At 37.9% G+C, this 26,647-nt stretch overlaps 1 protein-coding gene, 1 long non-coding RNA gene and 1 pseudogene across 4 annotated transcripts in view; 1 reads left to right on the top strand and 2 right to left on the bottom strand.

Moving 5' to 3' along the window:
• CORIN (corin, serine peptidase) overlaps positions 1 to 26,647 on the bottom strand; it is a 260,812-nt gene that overhangs the window by 166,820 nt on the left and 67,345 nt on the right. For all 3 annotated transcript variants that reach the window (XM_043572726.1, XM_043572727.1, XM_043572728.1), the window contains exon 4: positions 11,491 to 11,698. In XM_043572726.1, coding sequence (XP_043428661.1) covers positions 11,491 to 11,698 — 208 coding nt within the window. The remainder of the gene's footprint in view (positions 1 to 11,490; positions 11,699 to 26,647) is intronic.
• LOC122478919 lies at positions 57 to 1,036 on the bottom strand (annotated as a pseudogene).
• Positions 206 to 25,281, top strand: LOC122478920. Its single transcript, XR_006296192.1, has 3 exons — positions 206 to 303; positions 24,964 to 24,975; positions 25,255 to 25,281. It is a non-coding gene; the product is annotated as an uncharacterized LOC122478920 (long non-coding RNA).

Below are 26,647 nucleotides of genomic sequence, written 5' to 3'. Positions count from 1 at the left end.
CCAGCACCACTTGCTGAAGAGACTGTCTTTATTCCATTGGATATTCTTTCCTGCTGTCAAACATTAGTTGGCCATAGGTTTGTGGGTCCATTTCTGGGTTCTCTATTCTGTTCCATTGATCAGAGTGTCTATTTTTGTGCCATAAAGTATGAAGATTTCTAATTACACCACCTAGAGACAATTTTATCCAGTGCTCTGTTTGGCTGCCAGTCTCTTGTCTCTCTCTTCAACAATGGTGAGGTGGATGTACTTTCCACAGGGAAGAGAAATCCATGGTTTATTGCCTTTGCTAATAACAAAAATGTTGGACACAGCCGTGTGGCAAAGCTGTTGCCATTGGCAAATCAGGATGTTTCTCTCTGTTGGTGATCACACCAACTCTTCCCAGGTTAGCACCCTCTGGTCACCATACATAGATTACCAGTGTCAAACTTGATGAAAGCAGTCATCTTTCCAGTCTCCAGTTTCTGAATGGTCATTCACCTTGAGGAGGGGATTAGGATAACAGAAGATGCAAGCATCATGGGTCATCGGATGAGGGATTCCTTTTGTCACCACAAAACATGCTTCTCACTTTGCATAACCTACATGTGGCTTCCTCAGGTATAATCCAATGAACAGCAAAGCGACTCTTGGTGGCACCCTTGTCTCACATCAGAAGAGAAATAATGGGGAATGTCAGGGTATTTTTTGGTCACATTGGTCTGAAGGTCTTTAAAACCAAGGAGAATTTAGACAGAAATTCTCCCCAGCCTTTGTCAATGCTGATGACATCCATAAAAACATCAGGGGAGGTTATATCAGTTCAGACCTTGCCATCAATCTTCATAAAACACTACGTACAGATATTCTTTACTTCATCTCCTGTTAGGGCATACTTAAGTCTGTTCCTTAGGAAAATAATAAGAGGGAGACATTCTCTCATTTTATGGGGACTAGTAGATGGGCGAGGGGCAAACATACCGGTCAGTTTATCCAGCATCCAAAGCTTTGGAGCTGCTACACGCTTTCAATGCTTCTTGGGACCATGAGCCATGGCTGTGCTAGGCATGAAAAGAGTTCGGTGTGCGTTGTTTTAAGCTGCTAGATTTGTGGTAATTTGTTATGCAGTAGTATGTAAATAATATACTTTTCTTTGATATATCGCTTGGTCAGAGACTGCTACTGAGTTAGATGTGCCACTCATTGATGAGACTCATACAGTCATTTTTGAAAACCATATTCCTAAATTTTCTGTTAGGGTGAGCTATTCCGTCAACAATGCTCACAGAGTCCTCGTCACAGGCAGCTCCCAGAGCTGCAGACCTTAGCATGAAAAGAATGTTAATGCTGGAAATGTCTTACAAGATAATTGGCTCCTATTTCCTCCTTTTACATTGTGAGGAACATGAAAACTAAAAAAAAGAGTTCTCATAGTCAGATAGTATGACTCCAGCCAGGGCTCCAAAATGCATCACCTAGCTGGTCTCTTCTCACAGACGTGAGCCACAGGTAAGTAACATAGGAGTAAACCTACAAATGACACAGGAGCATGATTTCATCACCACTGCTGGAATACACAAAACAACAGATGGCTTGTTCTCTCTTTGATGAACCAACAACATCAGCTTCCTATGCCAGCACATTCCGTTGGCCTCAAGAGACCTCATAAGAGGTATGGCTTAGATGGGGTATGACAGAGGTAGGAAAGAGGTTTCTTTGGTTCCCAGCTTCACTAGCTATGGAGATGGAAAAGTGCACAAGAGAATGTTTTATGTCATTGTCCCACATCAGAGGAGAAATAATGGGAAATGTCAGGATGTTTTTTGGTCACATTGGTCTGAAGCGCTTTAAAAACAAAGACCATGTCTGTCTTATTTTTCCTTTGAAATAGCCACGGTTCCAGAGGGAAAGCAAGTAGGATCACTGCAGAGCGTTTAGTGAAAGAGCCACTTAACAAAGGCGCTGGCAGGGTTTAGAAAAATCAACAAGGGGTAGTACAGTATGCTGAGACAGGTTACTGTTAGCATCCCAGTCTTAAGGAACAAGGGAAGGAGCAGTCATTGGAACCTAGAGAAAGCCATATGGAGAAGGCTTCCTGTACCAGCCACAGATTCTCGTGGTGGAATGCAAGCCAACCACGCAATCTGGCAAAGAAAGAAGTACGGGATTACTACACACCCTGACTCTTCCCATATGCTGATGTCCTGTTGGTGGCTCCCGCTGGCTGAGCCCCACAGCAAGGGAGAAAGTAGCATGATTGAAAGCCCCCTGGGGACAAGAGTGAAGTGGAGGATGGTGGCAAGTGGACATCGAGAAGCAAATGAGAGGGGAGCGCCAGGGTGGCTCAGTCTGTTAAGTGTCCAACTCTTGATTTTGGCTCAGATCATAATCTCAAGGTTCATGAGATTGAGTCCTGCTTCAGGCTCTGTGCTGACAGCATGGAGCCTGCTTGGGACTTTCTCTCCTACACGTGCTCTCTCTGCAAATAAATAAGTAAACTTAAAAAAAACAAAAAAAAGAAGTGGTAAATGAGAAATAGCCAGCATGCTGCTGTGTGCCCTGTATCTAGTGGGAGCTCAGCAAGGGATAAAACACAATGTGGGGTGTGATTAGATTGTTAAACTATTATTAGCTTGAAATCTGGGAGTATTTATACCACAGAAATCAGCCAGTGCCACGAATGATTGTTTTGTTTCGTTTTTTGGTTCAGGGAGCCAGTTTACTAGCAAACCACTAGATGAAAATATCAATCATGTCATCTCTTACAGAAGAGAAAATGCTCTTATCTCCTCTGAAAGGAAAAGTACTATCATGCACTTCTCGAACCAGGTAAAGACATTACGCCAATATTAACTCACTATCCACTAACCCCCCCCCCCCCACCACCACCACAGCCACGACTTCTCCCTTGATATACATGGTTTTCTTGGTGGTAATACCGTCCACCTAAGTCTGCAAGCCCAAAAGCCTTTGCCTCACCCTCAACCTCACCGTTCATATGCAACTAATCACTACGTGCTATTAATTCTACTTCTTAAAATTCCCTAAAATATGTTTGTTCTCTCCCCACTTTATATCCTAGCAAAATTGAACTAGTTGTAGTTCCCCTAATATATCCTAGATCTAGACAGTTGCTCTACCTGAAACGTCTTCTTTTTCTACCTTGTTCACATGGCGAACTTCTATTTATCCTACAAAACCAATTCAGCCGTTGCTTCCTCCCTGGGAGAAGCCTTCTCTAACAATGCAGGATGGAAAGAGGGCTTCCTTTGTCTGTCTGTAACCCCCACACTTTGTGAACTGATCACATTGTACAATTTGATTGTTTTCATGTCTGGTCCCCTATTATGCTGAGTTCCTTGAAGGCAGAACTGTATTTTATTCATTTCCACATCCCCAACATCAAACTATGCACCTGGCACATTGTAGGTGCCAACAAATGCTTGCTAAAGGCATAAATAAATTGGAAACACCAACAGATGTCCAGGTCTCCCTCACCTCCTAGATTCTCATATCCTCACAGATCTCAGTGAAGTTCTCCTAAACAAGGCTCTGCTTAAAATTACACATCTTGCCACCAAAGCCCATTCTCCCAAAGCTCTCCAATTCCTTGCTGGATTTTTTTTTCCATCGCACTTTTCACTATGTGATATACTACTATCTATTTATTTATTTAATTTTTTTTATTATCTATTTATTTGCTTATTGCTTATTTCCCTTCACTGTAATAAAAGTCCCGCGAGGTCAAGGATCTATTTTGTTTGCGGCTATATACCCAGTATGTACAGTCAGCAAATATTTTTTGAAAAAACAAATGAGTCACATGCAGGGGATAATTTAGTGTCCTGCTTGGAATAAAGCTGTCAGTACCAAAGTTGGGAGCAAACCATAACTACCTAACTCCCAACTACAGATTATACAAGAACTCATGCCGGTCTTGCTCATATGATTTCCTCCCCATTAGGTCAGCAAATTTTACACGTGCTGTTCAATCTCGAAATAATTCTCGTGTAAGAGGAAAACGCTCTTAAAATGTTAATAAAATTGCTAAGGATGAAAACTCTACAGATTAAGTGTCTTGTTAATATGCCAGCAGTAAGGGGTCGCCCTTAAAATAGAAGAACAAAGAAATAAAGATAAACACAGCTTGAATTAAGATAAGTGTGAATAATGTAAAACCACACAACCACCCCTGAAAGGAAATATAAAATTCCATTCAACTTCTAACTGACAGGATCCTGATTCTCATTAATACTTGGCATATTTACCAGGGCCCATGGAATAGAGGATTAACGAATCACACAAGAAACTTGCAATTGTTAAATTATTTTTGCAGCTGTTTTGATTTTTGTACATCATGAAATGACGCCTTACATATGGATCTTCAAATGAATTGAATCAAAAAGATTAAATCTAAATTCTAGTCACAGCCACGTAATACCAATGAGCTTTTGAGGAGAAAAGTAAACAAATGATTCCACAGAGCTTCATAAAATATGTGTGCTTGAGACACCATCAGTGATGTGACAGGACACAATCACAAGGAGCCGAGCTATCATGGCCGGATTGTCTAGCTTTATGTCTTTGTAAAATAAAAATAATATGAGTTATTCGACTATATCTCACCCACATTTGGGGCCATTTTGGCTCATAAAATGGAAGCTTACTTACCATTTAATCTTTTATGTCTAATGCTGAAAAGCAGACAACATCAACTGTGTTGCCTGAAGTTGAAAAGCAAACAGACACAATTGACCATCTGAACAGCCATGTAGTCAACACTGGTATGGCTGAAAAGACTGCTGCTTCCAAGTTAGTTGGTACAATCAGGGAAGCAAGTGGCAAATGGCTTTCAGGATATTTACTTGGTAATAGCAACAAAGTTTATTTATTTGACTAATGACCTATATAAAATTTTAAAATTATAATTATTAAAAAATGTCAATCTGTAATATTTCCATTTATTCCCAAATGTGACATAATAGAGTTCTTGGGACATAGAAAAAATCTTTAATAAAATAAATTAGCAGTATGTAATTACTTTCCACTTAGAAAAAAATTAATACAATAAGCTTATGCTGACTTTATATAATTTATGAATACTTCAAAAAAAATGTTAAGTCTATTTATTTGTTTTGAGAGACAGAGAGAGAGAGTGGGGAAGTGGCAGAGAGAGGAGGGGGGAGAGATAATCCCAAGCAGGCTCCGCACTGTTAGCACAGAACCTGATCTGGAGCTTGATCTCACAACCCTAGGTCTATGACCTGAGCCAAAACCAAGAGTTAGATGCTCAACTGACTGAGCCACCCAGGAGCCCCCCAAAAAATGGTTTTAAAACAAATTATATTTTCTAATAGCTTTCAAGATGACTTCAGGGTTGCATTTACATAGGAGATTGGCCCATGCTGTCTTATAAAATAACACATTTAAGAATACAGTAAGCTCTCCAAAATTACATTAGAAGCAGACAAATTTTAATTTCTTATTAAAACATTATCAGTAAAATTTAACTCAGAAATGGTGTAGCAATATAATGATGTGCAGTAGTAGGAATTGTGAGTATAAATTTGGTGATGAGGGAGAGGCTTGATAATTCTAGTATAGCAAATATTTTTTTAATCATTCCGGTAATCAACATACTTCAACATAATAAAGGGCATATATAAAAAACCCACAGCCAACAACATATTCAATGATTAAAAAAAAAACTGAGAGTTTTTCCTACAAGAGCAGGAACAAGACAAAGATATCCACCCTCACTACTATTATTGAACGTAATACTGGAAATCCTAGCCACAACAATCAGAAAAGAAAAAGAAATAAGAAGCATCCATATTGGCAAGGTAGAAGTTAAACTGTTGCTATCTGCAGATGACCTGGTACTATATACAGAAAATCCTAAAGAGTCCACCAAAAAACTATTACAAGTAATAAGTCAAGTCAGAAAAGTTGAAGGATACAAAATTAGTCCTCATAAATCAGCCGTATTGCTATACATTAATAACAAAATAGCAGAAAGAGAAATTAAGAAAACAATTCCATTTACAATTGCACTGAAAACAATAAAATACCTAGGAATAAATTTAACCAAGGAGGTGAAAGACTTGTACTCTGAAAACTATAAAACATTGATGAAAGAACTGAAGACAACACCAGCAAATGGAACAATGTTTCACACCGATAGGTGGAAGAATTAATATTGCTAAAATGTCCATACCCCTCAAAGCGATCTATAGATTCAATACAGTCTCTATCAAAATACCAAGACATTTTTCACAGAGCCAGAACAAATGATACTAAAATTTACATGGACCCACAGAAGACCTCAAATAGCCAAAGAAATCTTGAGAAATGAGAACAAAGCAGAGGTACCACAATCCCAGACCTCACGATATATTACAAAGCTTCAGTAACCAAAACAGTACAGCAGCAGCACAAAGAATAGACACAGAGAGTCTAGAAATAAACCCACAATTTTATGGTCAATTAATTTACGACAAAGGAGGCAAGAATATATAATGGAGAAAAGTCTCTTCAACAAATACTGTTGGGAATACAGGGCAGATAAATGCAAAAGAATGAAACTAGACCACTTTCTTACACTATACACAAAAATAAACCCAAAACGGATTAAAGACCTAAATGTGAGACCTGAAACCATAAAATTCCTAGAAGCAAACATAGTAATTTCTCCAATATCAGCCATATAAACATTTTCCTTGATATGTCTCCTGAGGCAAGGGAAATGAATGCAAAATTAAACTATTGGGACCACACCAAAATAAAAAGCTTTTGCACAGTGACAGAAACCATCAACCAAACAAAACAGAAACTTACTGAATGGGAGAAGATATTTGCGAATAATACATCAGATAAGGGGTTATTATCCAAAATACATAAAGAACTTACACAACTGAACAACAACAACAACAACAAAAAATCCAATTAAAAAATGGGCAGAGGACCTGATGGATATTTTCCCAAAGAAGACATATAGATGTCCAACAGACACATGAAATGATGCTCAATATCACTAATCAGGTTTAGAAGGTGAGAAGAATGAGAAAAAAAAATTGCAAATCTTGCATCTCTAAAGGAGGTGATGAAGTTTATATACTCCCAGAAAATCACATATCATCTTGGACTACCATATCAATAATACTAAGTTATTATATATGGAGAAGTTACTGCGCACCAGGTAGGGGAAACCATGTATGGGCACTTTGCATAAATCATTCTGTCGAATACACACAAACACAGCCTATAAAGGGGGTATAATCACCCTCATCATAGAAATGAGTAAACCATGGGCTCACAAGACTAACTAATATGTCCAAGGCCCTTTAACTGGCAATTGACAGAGCTACAGATTGAGTCAGTGTTCATCTGCCCCCAAACTTTAAGTGCTTTCTCCGTAGTTACCAGATTAAATTTTCTAACTTCCAGCAAACATAGTTATTTGGGAAAAAGCACAATAGTTCTTTTGAGGAAGCTCATTCAAGGAAATTCATTTGATCCTTACCACAATCCTACAGGGACTGAGTACACTACAGAAAACTGTCCTGTAGTCCTAGGTTTGAGATATAATCTTTAATCTCAACTAATCCAGGTAGATAAAGATTATTTCATCTCCACGGATATTAAGAATTTCTACAAAGGACCTAGTGACAAATTAATACTCCAGAGGGGGGAAAGAATCAATAGCAAGCATGTCCAGTTTTTAATGTTAAGGACTCATTCCATGAGCACAGAGTTTCTCTACAAAGTATTAGAAGATGTGAGTGGAGTGACCATCATCCCACATCAGCAGGTCTCCTGGGTGTCTTCTACAAGCAAAGCTGGACCTTCCAAGGCAAACTGACTTCCCTACAGCTTTGATAATGTTATAGGCTGATTATTTAAACAAGGTTGGAATGAGAGATAGTTACACATAGAAAGCATGTGGATGGTTTCTCTTCCAGACACCTTAATTGTATCTTGTGTATCAAAAAGCCATCCAGAAACAACTGTTATTCTCCTGGCCCAGAAATTGTGAATTTCTCTCTAGTTACTTGCTGATATTTTTAAGCTAGTCCTTCTAACTCATATTTTTATGACTACCCATATCATTTTATGATACACATATTTATTCATAGCAATCTTAGTGTAAATAGAAATTATTAAAGTTCGTTGTTATATATGTAGTTAATGAGCATCTGAGGGGGCAGGTTAAAAATTACTATTTATATATCCCACTAGATCTTTTTAAACTAAATTTTAAATATTACCAAATAGCTATTTTGTCTATAATAGAATATAAGCAATGCTCCATTATTTGAACAGTAGAAAAAATTAGTATAATGGATGATATTATGTGAAAAAGAAGAAAAATGTTTGAACTATTTTCTAAAATACATTTTACCTTTATTAACTTGTTTTGCTTATTAAATCTAGCTACCTGGGTCTATGCACACACTAAATGACAGCAGGAAGCACTGGTCTGAAAGCGTAATTATAAAGTTAAGTATAATAATAAATGTAATAATAAAAAATAGGATAAGTCTCCAAAGTATACCTGAAGTGACTATAAATTATTATCCATTATAACAGAAAATGGAAAACACTTACATTAGAGCATTTCTCAGGATGAACCGGGTCAGAAGAGAAACAAATTTTACCTAAAAGTGCCTGGAAGGCTATGAGTAGCATCACTAAAATTTCACAGTTGATTGAAGTGAGAGTGGAGGTTGAGTTACCATAAGGATGACCAAAGGGAATTCAGAGTCTCCAGGAAGCTGAATGCACTCTCTTTCATTGTTTTATCTACGTACAAGATAAGGCTGAGACGTGTGGCTTTGGGCCCTGCTTCCTCACCGGCTGCAGTGTGTTGAATGGATGGTCCCAAAATGTGTCCACGTCCTAACTTCTGGAACCTGTGAACGTTGCCTTATTTGGATAAAAGGTCTTTGTGGGTGTAATTAGAACCTTGAGATGATGAGACCCTCTTGGGCTACCTAAACCAATGACAAGTGTCCTCATAAGAGAAGAGAGACACACAGAGAGGGCTGTGTGAAAATGGAGGCAGAGAGTAGAGTGATGTGGCCACAGGTCAAGGAAAGCCTGAAACTACCAGAAGCTGACAAAGGGAGACAACGTCCCCTGCCCCCCTCAGAATCTCCAGAGGGAGCATGGCCCTGTCAGCTTTTAGACTTCTCGTTTCTAGAACTGTGAGAGAATAAATGTGTAAGCCACTCAGCTTGTAGTAATTTATTATGGCAGCTCTAGAAAACTAATCCAACCATCATGTCACACTCCCACTGCTTCACTCTTATCACCATGAAAGCCTGCTCTGCATAGGGTTCTTTCGAGTGAAATGTTTTCCTGAACACAGTATCTGATCATAGCTCTTTACTTATTTCTACAATAATCTACTGTTTCTGTTTTACCCAGATTTTATTCTGTGGCCATTCAGGCATTTTCCAGTTAAAACAATAAACGCCTGTGTCCTGTTCCAAACACATTTTATACACTAATTAAATTAGTACAAATAGGGGCACCTGGGTGGCTCAGTGTTAAGCATCTGACGTCAGTTCAGGTCATGATCTCGCGGTCTGTGAGCTCAAGCCCTGCATGGGGCTCTGTGCTGACAGCCCAGAGCCTGCAGCCTGCCTCAGATTCTGTGTCTCCCTCTCTCTCTGCCCCTCCCCCACTCACACTCTATCTCCCTCCCTCTCTCTCTCTCCCTCTCTCTCTCTCTCTCAAAAATAAACATTAAAAAAAATACTGCAAATAATATGCAATCTATTTACACTTGAAAATGCATCTCATTCTAACATTACTATTCCAAAGATACCTTAACATTTTAATTCAGAAAACAACTGATGTTCCATGTAATTTTGTATTTAGTACATGCTTTGAAAAATTTTTTAAGATGTATACCTAGTAAATTTAAAATATTCCATAACATACTTTTAATTGATTTACTCTTATTGAAAATTATTTCAATATAATAATGTAATATTGAAGTTATGCTATTTCAGTAAGGTGAAGGTGGTCAAATTAATGTACAAATTTCCAGTTATAAACTAAATAATTTATGGAGATGTAATATACAGCATAGTGACTATAGTTAATAATACTCTATTGTATTTAAAAGTTGCTAAGAGAGTTGATTTTAAAATTTCTCATTCTAGGGGCACCTGGGTGGTTCTGTCAGTTAAACGTCCAACTTCAGCTCAGGTCATGATCTTGTGGTCTGTGAGTTCGAGCCCCACATCGGGCTCTGTGCTGACAGCTCAGATCCTGGAACCTGCTTCAGATTCTACGTCTCCCTCTCTCTCTGCCCCTCCCCTATTCACGCTTTGTCTCTCTGTCTCTCTGTCTCCGAAAAATGAATAAACCTTAAAAAAATAAGCAAAATAAACTTCTCATTCTAAGAAAAAGGAAATATGCCACCGTGTGGTGCTGCATGTTAACTAGACTTACTGAGGTGGTCATTTGGCAATATATGCAAATGTTGAATCATTATGTGGTATGCCTGAAACCAATATAATGGTTGTATCAATTTTATATCTCAAAAAAAAAAAGAAATGAGGTTACAAGACACATACACAAGCATGCTCACTCACAAATGCTTCCCCACACCCAAAATAAGAAAATTCTTTCCAATCTTATTTGATAGAGCACTAGACAGTCTCTGTTTGTCCTTCTGCATCTACCCCACACCCTCCTCACCTGCTGTGGGTTCCAGTGTTGACCATAAGAACCACCTAGTGTCTCACCTTTACCTGATTTAGAGGATGAGATTTGGCACTTAGGACCTGATGATATTTAGACGAGATTTGGGATCTCATCCATTGTGCTCACATCAATAACACACCCTTGCCCAATAGCTGTGGGTGAGTTGATCTGCTGGGAGGTCCTGGCAGGGGAGAGGGCAGGAGAGTGAGGTTGGGGTATTTATTTCTTCTTCTCTGTCCTGCAGGGCTGAAGGGCTGGCAGTGGCTGTGCTCCTCTGTCTCGGGTCACAGCACTTGGCTTGTTGGAAGACCTCTTACCCGCAGCTCTAATTCTCTCCAGGTGCTGTCCGCCCTTCTCCCCTTCCAAGTCCTGGGTGGTGGAACTGCATCCCCCTATCATGAGACCCTAGTGCCTCTCATCATTTATTTGTTCTCTTAACCTGTCCACACCTCCGTAAATCTTCTCTTCAATAAACTCTTTTCAGTCACCCCTTTGAGTGTGCTGTCTTCTGCCAGACCCTCACTGAAACAGCTACTCAGTATCCCAGCTGATCGCCTCAACCTAACATCCTGACTAATTTCTTCCCAGAAATAAAACTACTGTAGGTTTAAAAAAAAAAAAAACCTAGAGTTTTTCTAGTTTAAAAGAATCGCAACTGGCTATGACTGGCATGAGATATTTTCTCCTTTAACAAAAATATACGGTGGTGGCTTGGGATGATCTCATTCCCCCTCAGTCACTTCTGCTACAACTGACTCTTATCACTGAATGATTTTGGTTCCAAAATACCTGTCATCGCCATCACCGACGCACTCAGGGAAGGCGAGGCTACAGCCAAAAAGCATGATATGTTGATAGCAACTGAGGCGATGGAGGTACATGAAGAACTTGAGGAACTTCTCCATTTCCATGTTTTTGACAAATGAGAAGACAGGTGTTAGCGTGGTGTGGTAGGGCAGCATCTGACACTGGCTGTGGGTGATGGTCATACAGGCACCTGGGAAGTCAAGATATTTATATTTAGGAGCAGGCATGACAGAATCATATGTTTGCAAACTCATTTGACATGATAGACTGACAATGTTAATAATATAAAATACATTCTGCAAATAAGAATGACTCTAGATTCTAGATTCTAGATTCTAGACACCCACATACATACAAATAAATGTGTGTGTGTGTGTGTGTGTGTGTGTGTGCGTGCGTGTGCACGTGCCTACATGCACATGATAATGAAATCAAGCTACTAATATTCACAAAGGGGTAGCATCTGTGTCCTGGGCAAATGTATAGAAAAATACACTCTCACAGCCAGCTGATGGGCATATAAGTTGGCAAATACTGTTTTGGATTACAGCTAGGCAGGACAATATGTATCCAAAAAAAAAAAAAAGTTTTAAATGCATACCCTTTGACACTGTGATATTTCTAATACTTTTATCCTAAGGAAATAATCATGGTTGTGAACATGGATTTATCTACATGGATCTTCATCTCTGCATAGTTTATAATTTTTTTTTAACATTTTTAAAGTTTATTTATTTATTTTTTGAGAGAGAGGACAAGCTGGATACAGGCAGAGAGAGAGAGAGGAAAGAGAGGATCCCAAGCAGTCTCTCCACCGTCAGCACATTGGGCTCAAACCCATGAACTGTGAGATCATGACCTGAGCCAGAGGCAGACGCTTAAGTGACTGAGCCCTACTGGTGCCCCCTATAATAAAAAGATAGCAATCACCTAAACATTCACCAATGGGAGTTGCTTAAAAATACTATGAAACAAACAACAGAATACTTAACTATATGAAAGATGCTTTAGAAGACTATTTAATCACATAGAACAGTGCTTGTAGTAAATAAAAATAGCAAGTCACAAAACAATTTGCATACCATGATCCTATTTTTAAAAATATATGGTTACTCAAAGGTTTCCAATATTGTCCATGCTAACAGTTCAGGGTCAGCTCAGAGCCTCCGATTTAATTTTCCTCCATAATTGGCTCACTACCACCTCCATAGCCTCTCTTTCTCCTTCATTCCCTAAATTTGCATGGTTGGTGTCATATAAATAAAAATATTAATATGAATCCAGGTGATGGGATATTAGGAGACTATTCTATTTTGCTCTTTGAATTCTGTATTCTCTTATTGGTTTATATAAAGATTTATTACTTTTCATTTAAGAAGGTGATAATTAAAATTTTGGTTATTATTTAAGCAAGCTGCTACTTGAACCCAGAGTCTTCAGGTTTCGGAAACACAGTGGAAGAATTAATTCTAATTATGTTGAGGAGGATAAAGGCAAGGGAACAGAGCTCAACAAGAAAGGAAACATCTCTTCTGATATATAACTCCCAGTCAAAGAAATAAAGGGAAAAACCTCTCCAAACCTAAGGCCAATTTCATTTTAATAAAAACAATGTTTAACAATAATTCTGCATCTCTGACAAAATGGCCGAACAAACCCTTTGATCTGTAATACAGAGCAAATACAGCCTATCACAGAAGGATTCCAGACCTCCTCTTCTGCTTGTTTCCTTCACATAGGTCACCTCAGAGACTTCACTTCTTATCATCTCACTGCCCTTCCTAGTCTCCTAAGTACACTGCCTAATGTCACATCTCTTTCAAACCTCTCTGAAAACTGCCCAAACCGTGTAAGAAGTCTTTCCCCCAAATGACCAGATTGTAGCCATTAGCTCAGAGTCTCATTCTTCATGAAAACACACACTTCACCACTGTTTTTATTATCTAACCCAAAATGCGCTGAGCTCAGTGGGGCAGGATCAAAACATGATTTTCCTTTTCAAAGCCAATCAATGACATGTGGAATTTCTCTCATCCTAGAACATAGAGGAGACACGGCCAAAAACTTAAGGGCACAACACTTTTTTCGACCTCCTCAAACTCAAAATACAACATGGGAAAGACAGGAGTCAGAGAAGAAGAAAATCCAAGTCAAAATAATACTCAGACAGAACACAAACAGACACATAAACACATAAATTCAGCCTCACGTGAGTGCTAAGGTCAGGGGTTCCGGGCATGTTGCATGAATATGACCGTCATGTCATTTGGTGCGGGAGGTTAAAACACATTTCAGTGTGGGAGATAAGCACAGGCAGAGTGATCATACAGACAGTAAACTTCAAAATGACACAACTGTATGTATTGTGCTACAAGCAGAGATGCTTACTTAAAAGACCTGAGAGTAAGAGTTTGACTCCACCAAAAAAGGTGAAAAAAAATTGGTGGAAAATTCAGTCTCAGGAAGACATGTATTGAAAACCAGCAGGTGCCAAGCACCAAACCAGGTACTCAGAGGCCCTCGTTCACAATGATCTCATTTTCACAACCTGCTAAAGTGGTATCACATCTATAGTATACATGAGAAAACTCAATTGCAGAAAGGCTAAGACATCTGCCTGGCTATGCAGAGCCATTCTGTGAAAATTCCAGATCTTCAAACTTAGGTCTTCTGAATAACTTCTGTTTGGAACCACCCTAGGCTAACACCAAAGGGGTTATTATGTTAAAAACATATCTTAAAGAATATAATTCCTAATGGCCCATGAAAGGAAAAGACTAAAAAGCATGTAATGCCATGTCATCGATCTGAATTTATATTCATAGATAATGCACCCATGTATACTGACCAGTATCATTCATTTTATATTACATTATTTTCTGTAGGGCTCACAGCTTTGGGGTTTATACACTTGATGATAAACTAAATTTGAAGTGAGGAGATGATCAAAAGGCTAATTTATCCTCACCTAGCCAAAGAATATTGAGAATCAATATTGAGAATACTGAGAAATGAATTTTAAGAAATCATTTGAAAAGTACAAAATAGTAAGGTAACTCACATTTGGTGTGCTACTGTGTTATGGCATTGTGAGCTGCACACACACACATGCACAAAAGGTATTTCCTTCTCAGAGGACAGCAAGAGTTCCCATAAGCATATCATCCAAAGTGCTCCTATATCCCTCAATAACATCATCCTATTTTATTTTCATTATAGTATTAGAACTACCTCATACAATCTTGTCTGTCTATCTATCTATTTACTCCCAGCGTTCTTCCACAATGATAGAAACCACTGGGATACCAAAGAGTAGACAATAGTTATTCACTGCATGAATGCAAAGATTCAATGGAACAGATTGTCCCCACTAAAAGATTTCTTCCTGAAAAAGATAGTAGATGTGAATGAGCCAGTATATCTCAGACCCAAAGGCACCAATGTTGATGGCTAATACTGCAACTATTGTTTTTAATTATCTGTTCCCTAGAACTTACCATGACCTAGGGAGTCATCCCATCCTGTTTCTTTCACTAGATTAATTTTTATCTTGGACTCCCCTCTGGACTATATAGTGCAGCAGTTGGAAGTAAGAGAGAAAGGGCTGCCCTCCCTTTCCAGTAAAAGGTATACCTTCTGTTACCCTTACGCATGCTCAATTGCTTGTAGCATGAGACCTCACCATAGCAGAGAAAACAGAAATCATCATACTGCTGATGTTCAACTATCATTTCAACAGTGTTGGTACCTTCAGCAAGAAAAATATACAATTCAGAGAGGATAGGCTGAGATAGGTTTACAGTAAAAGCCTAAATAAATTATTAGTATCTATTCAAGTTGTCTCTTGTTATTAAATATACTTAAATTTTCCCTTCCACTTATTGTTTTGTATTAAATAAAACAACTTAAAGGTAAGAAAATAGACAAGAGATCCTTGAGTACCTTCTAGGCTGGATTTATGATTCTAGGTACGTTATATACATTATATACGTTATATACAATATATACGTTATATATATTCTAGGTACGTTACAATCCTATGAGAAAGATTTTTTATTCCTATTTTATATATGATGAGATAGATTCAGTGAGGGTAAGAAAGTGCTCAAAATTACACAGATGTTAACTTGTAGAATCGAAACCAGGTTTTTCTGATCCCATAACCTATTCTTTTCCTCCGTACAATTCTGCCAAAGATACTATTCCATTTTAAACATGGTAAATTCACTTCATTCATTGTAGAATATTTTGATGACTCTCCTTGGATTTAGCAACAGAGCTGCTTCTCTAAGATTGGCAAAAATTAAATGTTCTCAAAGGAAACAGTGAATTTGCTATTAAAAGTAGTTCACCTGTCCTTACTAAGAGTCCATTTGGATTGGGAACGCTTAGTATCTATTCCTGGCTGTACTACAAAGTCAACACAGGTCAGGACTACATCACCAGAATGGAATAATGAAAGCCATTCTCTATTCTAGATAACTGATGGGGACAGTTACATCTTGTCAGAATAATTTCTGGCACAAACCAATATGAAAGGACTTCGTGTACTTAGGAAGATCCGTAAAAGGGTTACAGTAAGATAAGAAGGAACAGAGAGTTAAAGACAGGTCCTTCTGTGAAGATCCTGGCCTCCTAACCAACTCTGTAAACATCTTTGAATCCAAATATGGTAACTATTTTATTTCTCATAAAAGAAAATCAATGAGGGGCGCCTGGGTGGCGCAGTCGGTTAAGTGTCCGACTTCAGCCAGGTCACGATCTCGCGGTCGGTGAGTTCGAGCCCTGCATCAGGCTCTGGGCTGATGGCTCAGAGCCTGGAGCCTGTTTCCGATTCTGTGTCTCCCTCTCTCTCTGCCCCTCCCCCGTTCATGCTCTGTCTCTCTCTGTCCCAAAAAAATAAATAAACGTTGAAAAAAAGAATTAAAAAAAAAAAAGAAAATCAATGAGACAAAGTAAAACACATGAGTCAACTGTGGCATTTGTAAAAAGTCTTTACAGACATAGTCAAGGGCATTGGTAACTCAATGTCTTGCCAATTTTTGCACATGCAAAAAATGTAAGTGCCTGGCTGGTACAACACTAATTATCAGAGTTACGTATGAGCTACCAAATTTTGCCAGGAGAAGCATGAGGATTGGGATTTAACATTTTCTATATAATTATATCTATTGGTCTGATTCAAATCCTGCTCTTATTATTCCACATTTATGTGGCTTTTCACAAGTTACTGAACTTTTCTATTTATGTTTCTTCATCTGCAAATTACTATATTTGGGGTTATTATAAGGATTAAGTGATGTTACATAATGCCTTTCATTAGCACATATGGTAAGTTATAAAACTTTTCACTATTATGATTAACTCATTTGTGACTCACAAAAACTCTGTAGACTAGAAAGGAGAAATACTTGTATCCATGGTGTATGGGTAGAAAAACCGAGACTGAAACATTAAGCTTTCATCAGCCGTTTTCTTCTAAATTCTGTGATTATATTCCATTACACACACACACACACACACACACACACACACACATATGGTCAAAATTCAAAGTTTCATTAATTAGTTTGCTTACTTGAAAAAGAAACAAATGTTGGGTGTTATATTTAAAAAACATTAGTTATTCATTGAGAAAATATGTATTCTCTATTAAATATAGGCATTAGTCTTGGTGCTAAAGAATTTAAAAATAAGAATTTGAAATTAGACCACATTTTATTTATTTACCCAAAATGTACTTTAACACACATGAAAATTGTTTGGTTTTTAATGCCACTAATGGCAAAAATAAGTTCTAAAATGACGAGAGTATAAGAAACTACTTAGTGACACATCATGTTCATGGAGGGTAGGGTTTATTATAAAATCAGTGCCTCACTTGAGGTTAGTTTTAAACTTCACTGTTCACGAAGGCAATGAGATCTAAGAGGACTTTCCAACATGTGTAGTTTTATTGGGAACTCCATTTCACAGTCAACATTGAAATACTGGAAGAATATGTGAGAGGGCAGATCTGTAATACCAAGGTCTGCATTATACCAGCTAAGTACTGTGGTTCTTAATGTATTTGTACAACACCCATTCAGATAACCATCTCTCACTCAGAATTCTCTAACTTTAAATTTTTTTTTAACCTTTATTTATTTTTGAGACAGAGAGAGACAGAGCATGAACGGGGGAGAGGCAGAGAGAGGGAGACACAGAATCTGAAACAGGCTCCAGGCTCTGAGCTGTCAGCACAGAGCCCGACGCAGGGCTCAAACTCAAGGGCCGTGAGATCGCGACCTGAGCTGAAGTCGGAGGCTTAACTGACTGAGCCACCCAGGCGCCCCCAGAATTCTCTATCTTTAAAATCAGTAACAAGTCAGCCTCAAGCTGAGCTGATATTTACCTTTTTACTCTCTGAATTTACAAAGGAAGACTTTACAGAGAATACAATTGTAAAGGGAGTAAGATTGTAAAGGGAATCTCAAAAGGGAATATTTAAAATTTTAGTTTTGGGGATGCATATGATACACTTTTTCTTTTTAACAAATATACCTTTTATCTTATTACAAGGCAATGTAAGATTAGAAAGTAAAAGTAAAACATAAGCAACCACTCAACAACAAGGAGGAAGAATGGACTAGTTCTTATTGGTTGTATCCTCAGTATCAACTTCCTCATCTCTAATTGGAATATCAGCCGTGAAGTTTAGGAGACCTCTCCCACTCCCTAGCTCCAGGCAGGGATCCTGACAGGCCAATGACTGTTAACTCATGACATTGCTTGGCACTGTCCTTAATTCAAGGGCAAATAAGAGACTGAAGTTGGTCCAATCACAGTAAAACCCAGGGACAGAATGGGCTACCTAATTTAGGGCACTCAGGGTAAATCGCGAATATAGGGCCCCTTGTTCAAAAATTATTTTATATTATTTATATTATATTATCTGTAATATTTATGTTATCGTTAATAATTTCAACAAAGCAACAGCAGAGCATTAAACAATGGGTGGAGCCCTGTGCTCAGAGTTCTGTGCAACCATACAGGTCAGCATGTTTATGAAGCTGGTCAATGATTATAAAGGAGTCCTCCCTCCACAAAACTCCATCACTCTCCACGTAGGGATATTTGAGCAGCAGTCCCAGGATTTCTCTATGACATTAGGTAAGGACTAAAGGTGACAGTTTAAGAGCTGTAGGGGCCTCCAACTTAGTCAGAGGACTTCTATCTTTTTCTAAGATTTTAAGGTGTCAGAGGCAGAGATATCCAAACACACAGCATCCCTGGCTTTGTCCACCCACTCAAACATCGCATGAAAGTAGTGTCTCCTCTTGGGAAACTGGATGTATGTGCAAACTACATTTCAACTCCAGCTTGAGAGAGTCATACATCTCTCCAGGGAAGCTGCCTACACAGGACCGGTGAGGAGCCCATTCCCTGCCATTGTTAAGTGGCCTCTTTTCTCTCACGTTTAGCCGGGAGAGAAAACGTGGTCTAATTCTGCTGATCCAATGTTCCAAACGTTGTGCTGAAATATTTGCGGCTTTATACCTGCTTCTAAATTACAGTGCACATAGTAAAGCCCACCCATCATGAGTCAGTCATTTTGAGCCCTTGACTCACAGGGAATTTCTCAAGAAAATATTAATGGCTATACTGTATCCTTACTATGGACACATTAGATGAATTTGGCCAAACTGTAACTGAAGAGATTTGTAGAACATTAAGAAAAGTGTTTCTTCTTTATCAAGAAGATATTAACAGGAAACTGGGAGTACTTTTCTCCTACTTGTCACCAACAATAGTAGGTAATGTCAATTCACTTGTCAGATGACAAAAAACAGGACTCTGTAACATGTGACCTTAGAAAAAATGTAAATTCTGAAACTTCTCTACTCTCTGCCTTTTCACGTTAGGGTGAAGATGGAAGTAACTGGAGTAGAGGGCCCTGGGATAATAAAGCCAAAAAAGAGAAACACAGGAAGCTTAAACATGTACACGAATGAATGAAGTTGAAATAGCAAAGAAACGGAGTCAAAAATCAGTGAGATTGGGGGCACCTGGGTGGCTCAGTCGGTTGAGCGTCTGACTTCGGCTCAGGTCATGATCTCACAGTTGGCGAGTTTGAGCCCCATGTCGGGCTCCATGCTGACAGCTCAGAGCCTGGAGCCTGTTTTGGATTCTATCTCCTTCTCTCTCTGCCCCTCCCCACTTGTGCTCTCTCTGTCTCTCAAAAATAAATAAATGAAAAAAAAATTTTTTTTTAATTAGTGAGATTGGCCCAAATTCAAATGGGGTAGAATACAAACAAAGAGAGGCAGAGATCTGAATGGTGCAGTGAAAGCCCTGGAGTACCCAACACAAAAACTCCAAGGGGGAACATCAATTCAATTTTGTGTCTGTGTAGGGACATTGTAAGTTTCCTATAATTGGAAAATGTTGGAATGTGAATTTTAATAACGATGAATTAAGTATTTAATATTAGGTTTAACATACTGCTATATAAAGCCTTTGCTTTCTCTAGGTGATTTCTTAAAACTATGAAACATAGTATTGTAATTAAAAACTAGTTCTGTGTAATTCCTCTGTGTAATTCCTCTGTGTAATTCCTCTGTGTAATTCCTCTGTGTAATTACAGGAGAAAGTTTAACTCTGCTACAAAAGTCACTAGGAAAAAAATGCTTTAAGAAAGATCCTGACAGGGGCGCCTGGGTGGCTCAGTCGGTTGAGCGTCCGACTTCGGCTCAGGTCGTGATCTCACGGTCTGTGAGTTCAAGCCCCGCGTCAGGCTGTGTGCTGACAGCTCAGAGCCTGGAGCCTGTTTCGGATTCTGTGTCTCCCTCTCTCTCCGACCCTCCCCTGTTCATGCTCTGTCTCTCTCTGTCTCAAAAATAAATAAACGTTAAAAAAATTAAAAAAAAAAAAAAGAAAGATCCTGACAAAATTGACACAATATTGGTAAGCTGGGAGACAGCATATTGAGATTCATTGTACTATTCTCTCTACTTTTGTGTGTGACTAAAAATTTTTGTGTACATTGATTTTTTTAAAGAATGAATTCTGAAATATTAGAAAATAATCTAAAAGCCCACCCATGATAAACATTGAGAAATATTTTGTAAACTAAAACAAATTTCTTTCATGTGAACAGTTGAACTCTCCATCAAGAAAAGGAAATCTCAGGATTCCAGAAAGACAGTAGGAAACTGACAACAAAAGCAGTGAGTACATGAGATGACATCACATGAATGAATATCACATGAGCCAATATTACAATGGCCTTGTCTTAAAGGAAGCTATCATTTTCAATAAAGAAATGAAACCTTGCAGGGGTGCCTGGGTGGCTCAGTCGGTTGAGCGTCCGACTCCTCGTTTCAGCTCAGGTCATGATCTCACGGTTTCGTGAGTTTGAGCCCCGCATCGGGCTCTGCACTGATGGTACGGAGACTGCTTGGAAGTCTCTCTCTTCCTCTTTCTCTGCCCCCGCTCTGTTCACACTGTCTCTGTCTCTCTCAAAATAAATAAATAAACTTAATTTAAAAAATTAAAAAAAAAAGAAATGAAGTCTTGTATCCATAAGAAGCACAAAGAGGAACAAAGATCCCCCCAACAAAAAACAAGGACTCAGTTAGCTCAGGCATAGTATGAGGATGCCTATCTGACTCTGCCTAGGTTCTGGTTGGAAACAAAGCATTTCTTTGGGCACTTTTTACCACAGTTCTAGCCTTTCCAAGCGTTTGAAATTACAACTATGCATGTGATCCAAGAACCACAAAAAATGAAATATTAACATAAAAATTGGCCCCAGGACAGTATTACCTTGGGGTGCCTGGTCAAACTGAACACAAAATTGTCCTAGAGTGCCATGACCTGAATCCAAGGAAGTTTATAACCTAAAGTCATAAACCCATAAACCCAATCCATTAAGAGAAAGAATAATGAATCATTAGCCATAACCAGCAGCAGTATTAAAAGTCTGAGAACTTCAGACAATTGAACAATCAATGGAGGCTATTGAACAAGTGTGAATGGGGGCACCTGGGTGGCTCAGTCAGTTAAGCATCTGACTGCAGCTCAGGTCATGATCTCACAGTTCATGAGTTCGAGCCCCAAGTCAGGCTCAGTGCTGACAGCATGGAGTCTGGAGCCTACTTCAGATTCTGTGTCTCCCTCTTTCTATGCCCCTCCCCCACTCAGGCTGTGTCTCTCTCTCTCTCAAAAATAAATAAACATTAAAAATTAAAAAAAACAAGTATGAATGAAACAACTAAAGACAAAAATGTAGTCATTTGAATGACACACTATAAATTTTAAAAAACTGGACAATCTGAAAAGAAACCAAACAGAACCTCTAGAAATGAAAAATACATATAAACAATAAAATTTAAAAGTCAGTGAATAGAGTAAAATAGAAGATTAGATACTGCTGAAGACAGAACTAAAGAACTAGAAGACAAACCTGAGAAATATACCAGAATTTAGCACAAAGATTAATAAAGGATGGATGAGAGTGTCCAACCTAAGTGTAATTAGAGTTCCAGAAAGACAGAATAGAAACATCAGGAGGGAGGTTATATTCATAGCATTAAAAGCTGAGAACTCTCCCAAACTGAAAAAATATCTGAATATTTTTTCCCAAATTCAAGAAGTGCATCTTCCAGACAAGATATATAAAAAGAAATACAGGGGCACCTGGGTGGCTCAGATGATTGAGCATATCGCTCTTGATTTCAGCTCAAGTCATGATCCTAGGGTCATGGGATCAAGCCCTGCATCAGGCTCCGTGCTAAGTGTGGAGCCTGCTTAAGATTCTCTCTCTCTCTCTCTCTCTCTCTCTCTCTCTCTCTCTCTCTCTCTCCCCTTCTGCCCCTCTCCCCTGTGCACATTCTCTCTCTCTAAAATAGATAGATAGATAGATGATAGATAGATAGATAGATGATAAATAGAAAGAAAGATACCCACATTCTATCCATTGTAATATAACCAGTTTATTTTAAAAACACACACACAAAACTTCAAACATCCAAAGACAATATTCCAATTGCCTACAAGGAAACAAAATTTAAGTTGGCACTAAAGTTTCTGAGAGCATTGAAGAATCCAGATAAATGTGAAATAAAATTCTTAGATTGATGAGAGGAAAAAAATTGCCAACCTAGCTAAACAGTCATGCCATTTTGAGGGGGAAATAGAGACATTTGAAGATAAACCAAAACTGAAATAGTTCCCACTGGTCAAACCTCCAAGGAGTATTTTCAATTAAGAAGAGAATTTAACACAGAAGGAAGAAGCAGGAAGCAAGAAGCAATGGTGATTATTAAATTATGTATACTTGAAATCCTTCATCACATTGAAAAAGAGTGCAAGAGGCCTCTTTGTAAAGACTTCTTTAAATTGCCTAAAAATTTGCGAGGTTGAGTAGCACTGGCTATGGTACTTATTTATTACCATAAAAATCAGAAACCTGGGGCTTATTGCTTTGCTTGCTCACAAACATAGAGGAAAATAAGAGTATTCCTCATATTTTAAAGTTTGAAAAAAAAATGAAAGTCTGTACCTTGGATGCAGAAAGGAACTAAGAAAGAAAATGATGTATTTTAAGTTAAATCAGATTATTGAATTATTTTGATTTTGGAACGTTACACTATATATCTGTTGCCTGTATTTCCATATCCTATGTAAACTTTAATTCAATCCCTACTATTAGAAGATGTGGAAAACAACCTATGTAACTAGCAATGAAATGAGGCAAGCATAAGTAGAAATCTATTTTAAATTATTATTGTATTTGCTGATATAGTCACTAAATATTAATAGTGCCTACGTAATAGAGCTTTCATGTAATCAAGTATATAGCATAATACTGAGCACACAATAAATTTGACATTATTTTGCTAGTCTTTTTTTCTTTCAAAAGATATATTGTATATTACTTAACATAATATGAATATATATAATGTTGCAATGCATCACAATGCTCTGTATATATGCAAAGTATATTATTTAGTCTACTTATTCGCTCACTAACCTACCTTGAACATTTCCACATATCAGTATGTATTCTTCCACAACATTGTTTTTAATGGTTGTACATTTATTCATATAATGAATCAAAAGGAAGGGATGGGGAGAAGAACAAAAGACTGATTAAAAACCCATTAAAAAATATAACCCAGAAACAAACAAACAAACAAACCCAAAATCTTTATAAATGCTATGTATTATAAGAAAACACTAAGGAAAGAGTTTAATAAAACAACAGCTCAAATGATCCAATTAAAAAATAGGCAGAAGATGTGAACAGACATTTCTCCCCCCCCCCCAAAAAAAGACATGCAGATGACCAACAGATACATGAAAAGATGCTCATCATCACTTACCATCAGGGAAATGCTAATCAAAACTACAGTGAGATATCACCTCACACGTGCAGAATGGCTAAAATCAACAACACAAGACACAACAGGTGCTGGTGAAGATGTGGAGAAAAAGGAACCCTTGTTCACTGTTGTTGAGGAAGACAAACTGGTGTGGCCACTGTGGAAAACAGTATGGAGCCTCCTCAAAAAGTTAAAAATAGAACCACCCTATGATCCAGCAATAATGCTACTGGGTATTTACCCAAAGAATACAAAAACACTAATCAAAAGCACACATACACCATTATGTTTTATAGCAGCATCATTTATAGTAGCCAACATATGGAACTAGCCCAAGTGTCTATCAACTGATGAATGGATAAAGAAGATGGGATACACACACACACACACACACACACACACACACTTGAATACTACTCATGCATTAAAAAGAATAAAGTCTCGCCATTTGCAAGGACATGGATGGAGCTACTGAGTATAAGGCTAAACAAAAAACATCAGTGAGAGAAAGACAAATACCATATGATTTCACTTAGGTGTGGAATTTAAGAAACAAAACAAATGAGCAAAGGGAAAAAAGAGAGAGATAGAGAGACAAACCAAAACCAAAACAAAACAAACAAAAAAGACTCTTAATTATAAGTACAAACTGATGGTTACCAGAGGGGGGTGCTAGGTTAATTAGGTGATGGGGATTAAGGAGGGCACTTGTCATGATGATCACAGAGTGATGTATGGAATTGTTGCATTACTATATTGTATGCTGGAAACTAACATAACACAATATGTAAACTAACTGGAATTAAAAAAAATATATATACATATATATATATATATATGCATAAAATATATGTTTACCAAAAAAAATACAGCTCAAAGACAAAAGAAAAAATTGTAATAAAAGAAAACTAAGAAAATTGCGGCTATAAGACTAATAATAGTAATTTAACACTGAAAATGTTTACAAGTAATAAATCAAAATTGACGAGTCTTAGGATAATCACTATAAGCACATTTAAGAGGATGCACATGTAAGGAAAATAGCAAGTCAACAAAAAATATCCTTCTAAATCCAAGAACCCAGAAGTGGAAGAGAAAAGTCCTGAAAATGTTAGTAAGAAAAATTTTTCCTGAGGCCCCTGGATGGCTCAGTCAGTCAAGCATCTGACCTTGGCTCAGGTCATGATCTCACAGTTTGTGAGCTCGGCCCGTGTCAGGCTCTGTGCTGACAGATCAGAGTCTGGAGCCTGCTTTGGATTCTCTGTCTCCTTCTCTCTCTGCCCTGCCCCTTCTTGTGCTCTGTATCTCTTTCTCTCAAAAATAAACATCTTTAAAAAATATAACAAATAGGGGTGCCTGGGTGGCGCAGTCGGTTAAGCGTCTGACTTCAGCCAGGTCACGATCTCGCGGTCCGGGAGTTGGAGCCCCGCGTCGGGCTCTGGGCTGATGGCTCAGAGCCTGGAGCCTGTTTCCGATTCTGTGTCTCCCTCTCTCTCTGCCCCTCCCCCGTTCATGCTCTGTCTCTCTCTGTCCCAAAAATAAATAAACGTTGAAAAAAAAAATTAAAAAAAAAATATAACAAATAAAAGAAAATTTTTTCCTGAAATGAAGGAATAAATGAATCTGCATATGAAAAAGGCAACCATATTTCGTTATGACATCAGAATGATGGACATCAAGATACAAACAGTTTAAGTTAATAAACTTAATAGAAGAATTCTTCAAGAACTTTGTCAGGAAGTAAGGACCAAATTTGTTCATTGTCCTTGAGTTGTCACTTCTTTCGCTTTATGTTGAACAGAGACAACTATTACGTATTTAAAAAAAATTTTTTTTTACATTTACTTATTTTTGAAAGACAGAGAGAGACAGAGCACTAGTCGGGGAGGGATAGAGAGAGAGGGAGACACAGAATCTGAAGCAGGCTCCAGTCTCTGAGCTGTCAGCACAGACCCCGACGCGGGGCTTGAACTCACAAATTGTGAGATCATGACCTGAGCTGAAGTCATAGGCTCGACTGACTGAGCCACCCAGGTGCCCCAACTATTATGTATTTTCAAAGAAGGAAAAAATATTTTCCTTTTCAATTCAAAATTAAGATTACAGTGTTTTACTTATTTTTGTATCTGTATCTCTTTTCTCTTATGTTGAAAATGTTGGTTCCTGACAACATGAATGTAAATACTTACTCACTTTCTCCTGTAATGTGCAAACAACGCTTTCAAAATAACAACCCCAATATAACAATAAGACTGCCTAATGGAAACTTGAAATGAATTAAAGATTTAAATATAACACCTAAAACCATAAAATTCCTAAAAGAAAACAGGAGAGGGGGGAGCTTCCAAACATTGATCTTGGCAATGGTTTTTTTTGATAAGATACCAAAAGTACAGGCAACAAAAGCTAAGTAAATAAGTGGAACCACATAAAACTAAAAAACTTGAAAACGCAACCTCTGAAATGAAAAATCATTTGTAAATCATATATCCAATCAGTGGTTAATAGTCAAAATATATAAGGAACTCACACAACTCGGTAGCAGAAAAACAAATAATCCTAATTTTAAAATGGGCAAAGGACCTGAATAGATAGTTTCCCAAGAAAGACATACAAACTGCTAAAAATAATATGAAAAGATGCTCAACATCTCTAATCATCAAGAAATGCCAATAAAAACCACAATGAAATATCATTTCACACCTGTTAGGATAGCTATTATCAAAAAGACAAGAGATAACAAGTGTTGACGAGGATGCAGAGAAAGGAGA

This window comes from Prionailurus bengalensis, chromosome B1 (assembly GCF_016509475.1).
Source record: "Prionailurus bengalensis isolate Pbe53 chromosome B1, Fcat_Pben_1.1_paternal_pri, whole genome shotgun sequence".
NCBI classification, from domain to species: Eukaryota; Metazoa; Chordata; class Mammalia; order Carnivora; family Felidae; genus Prionailurus; species Prionailurus bengalensis.
The sequence above is the reverse complement of the archived record's forward strand: the minus strand, read 5'-3'. Positions and strand labels throughout refer to the sequence as shown.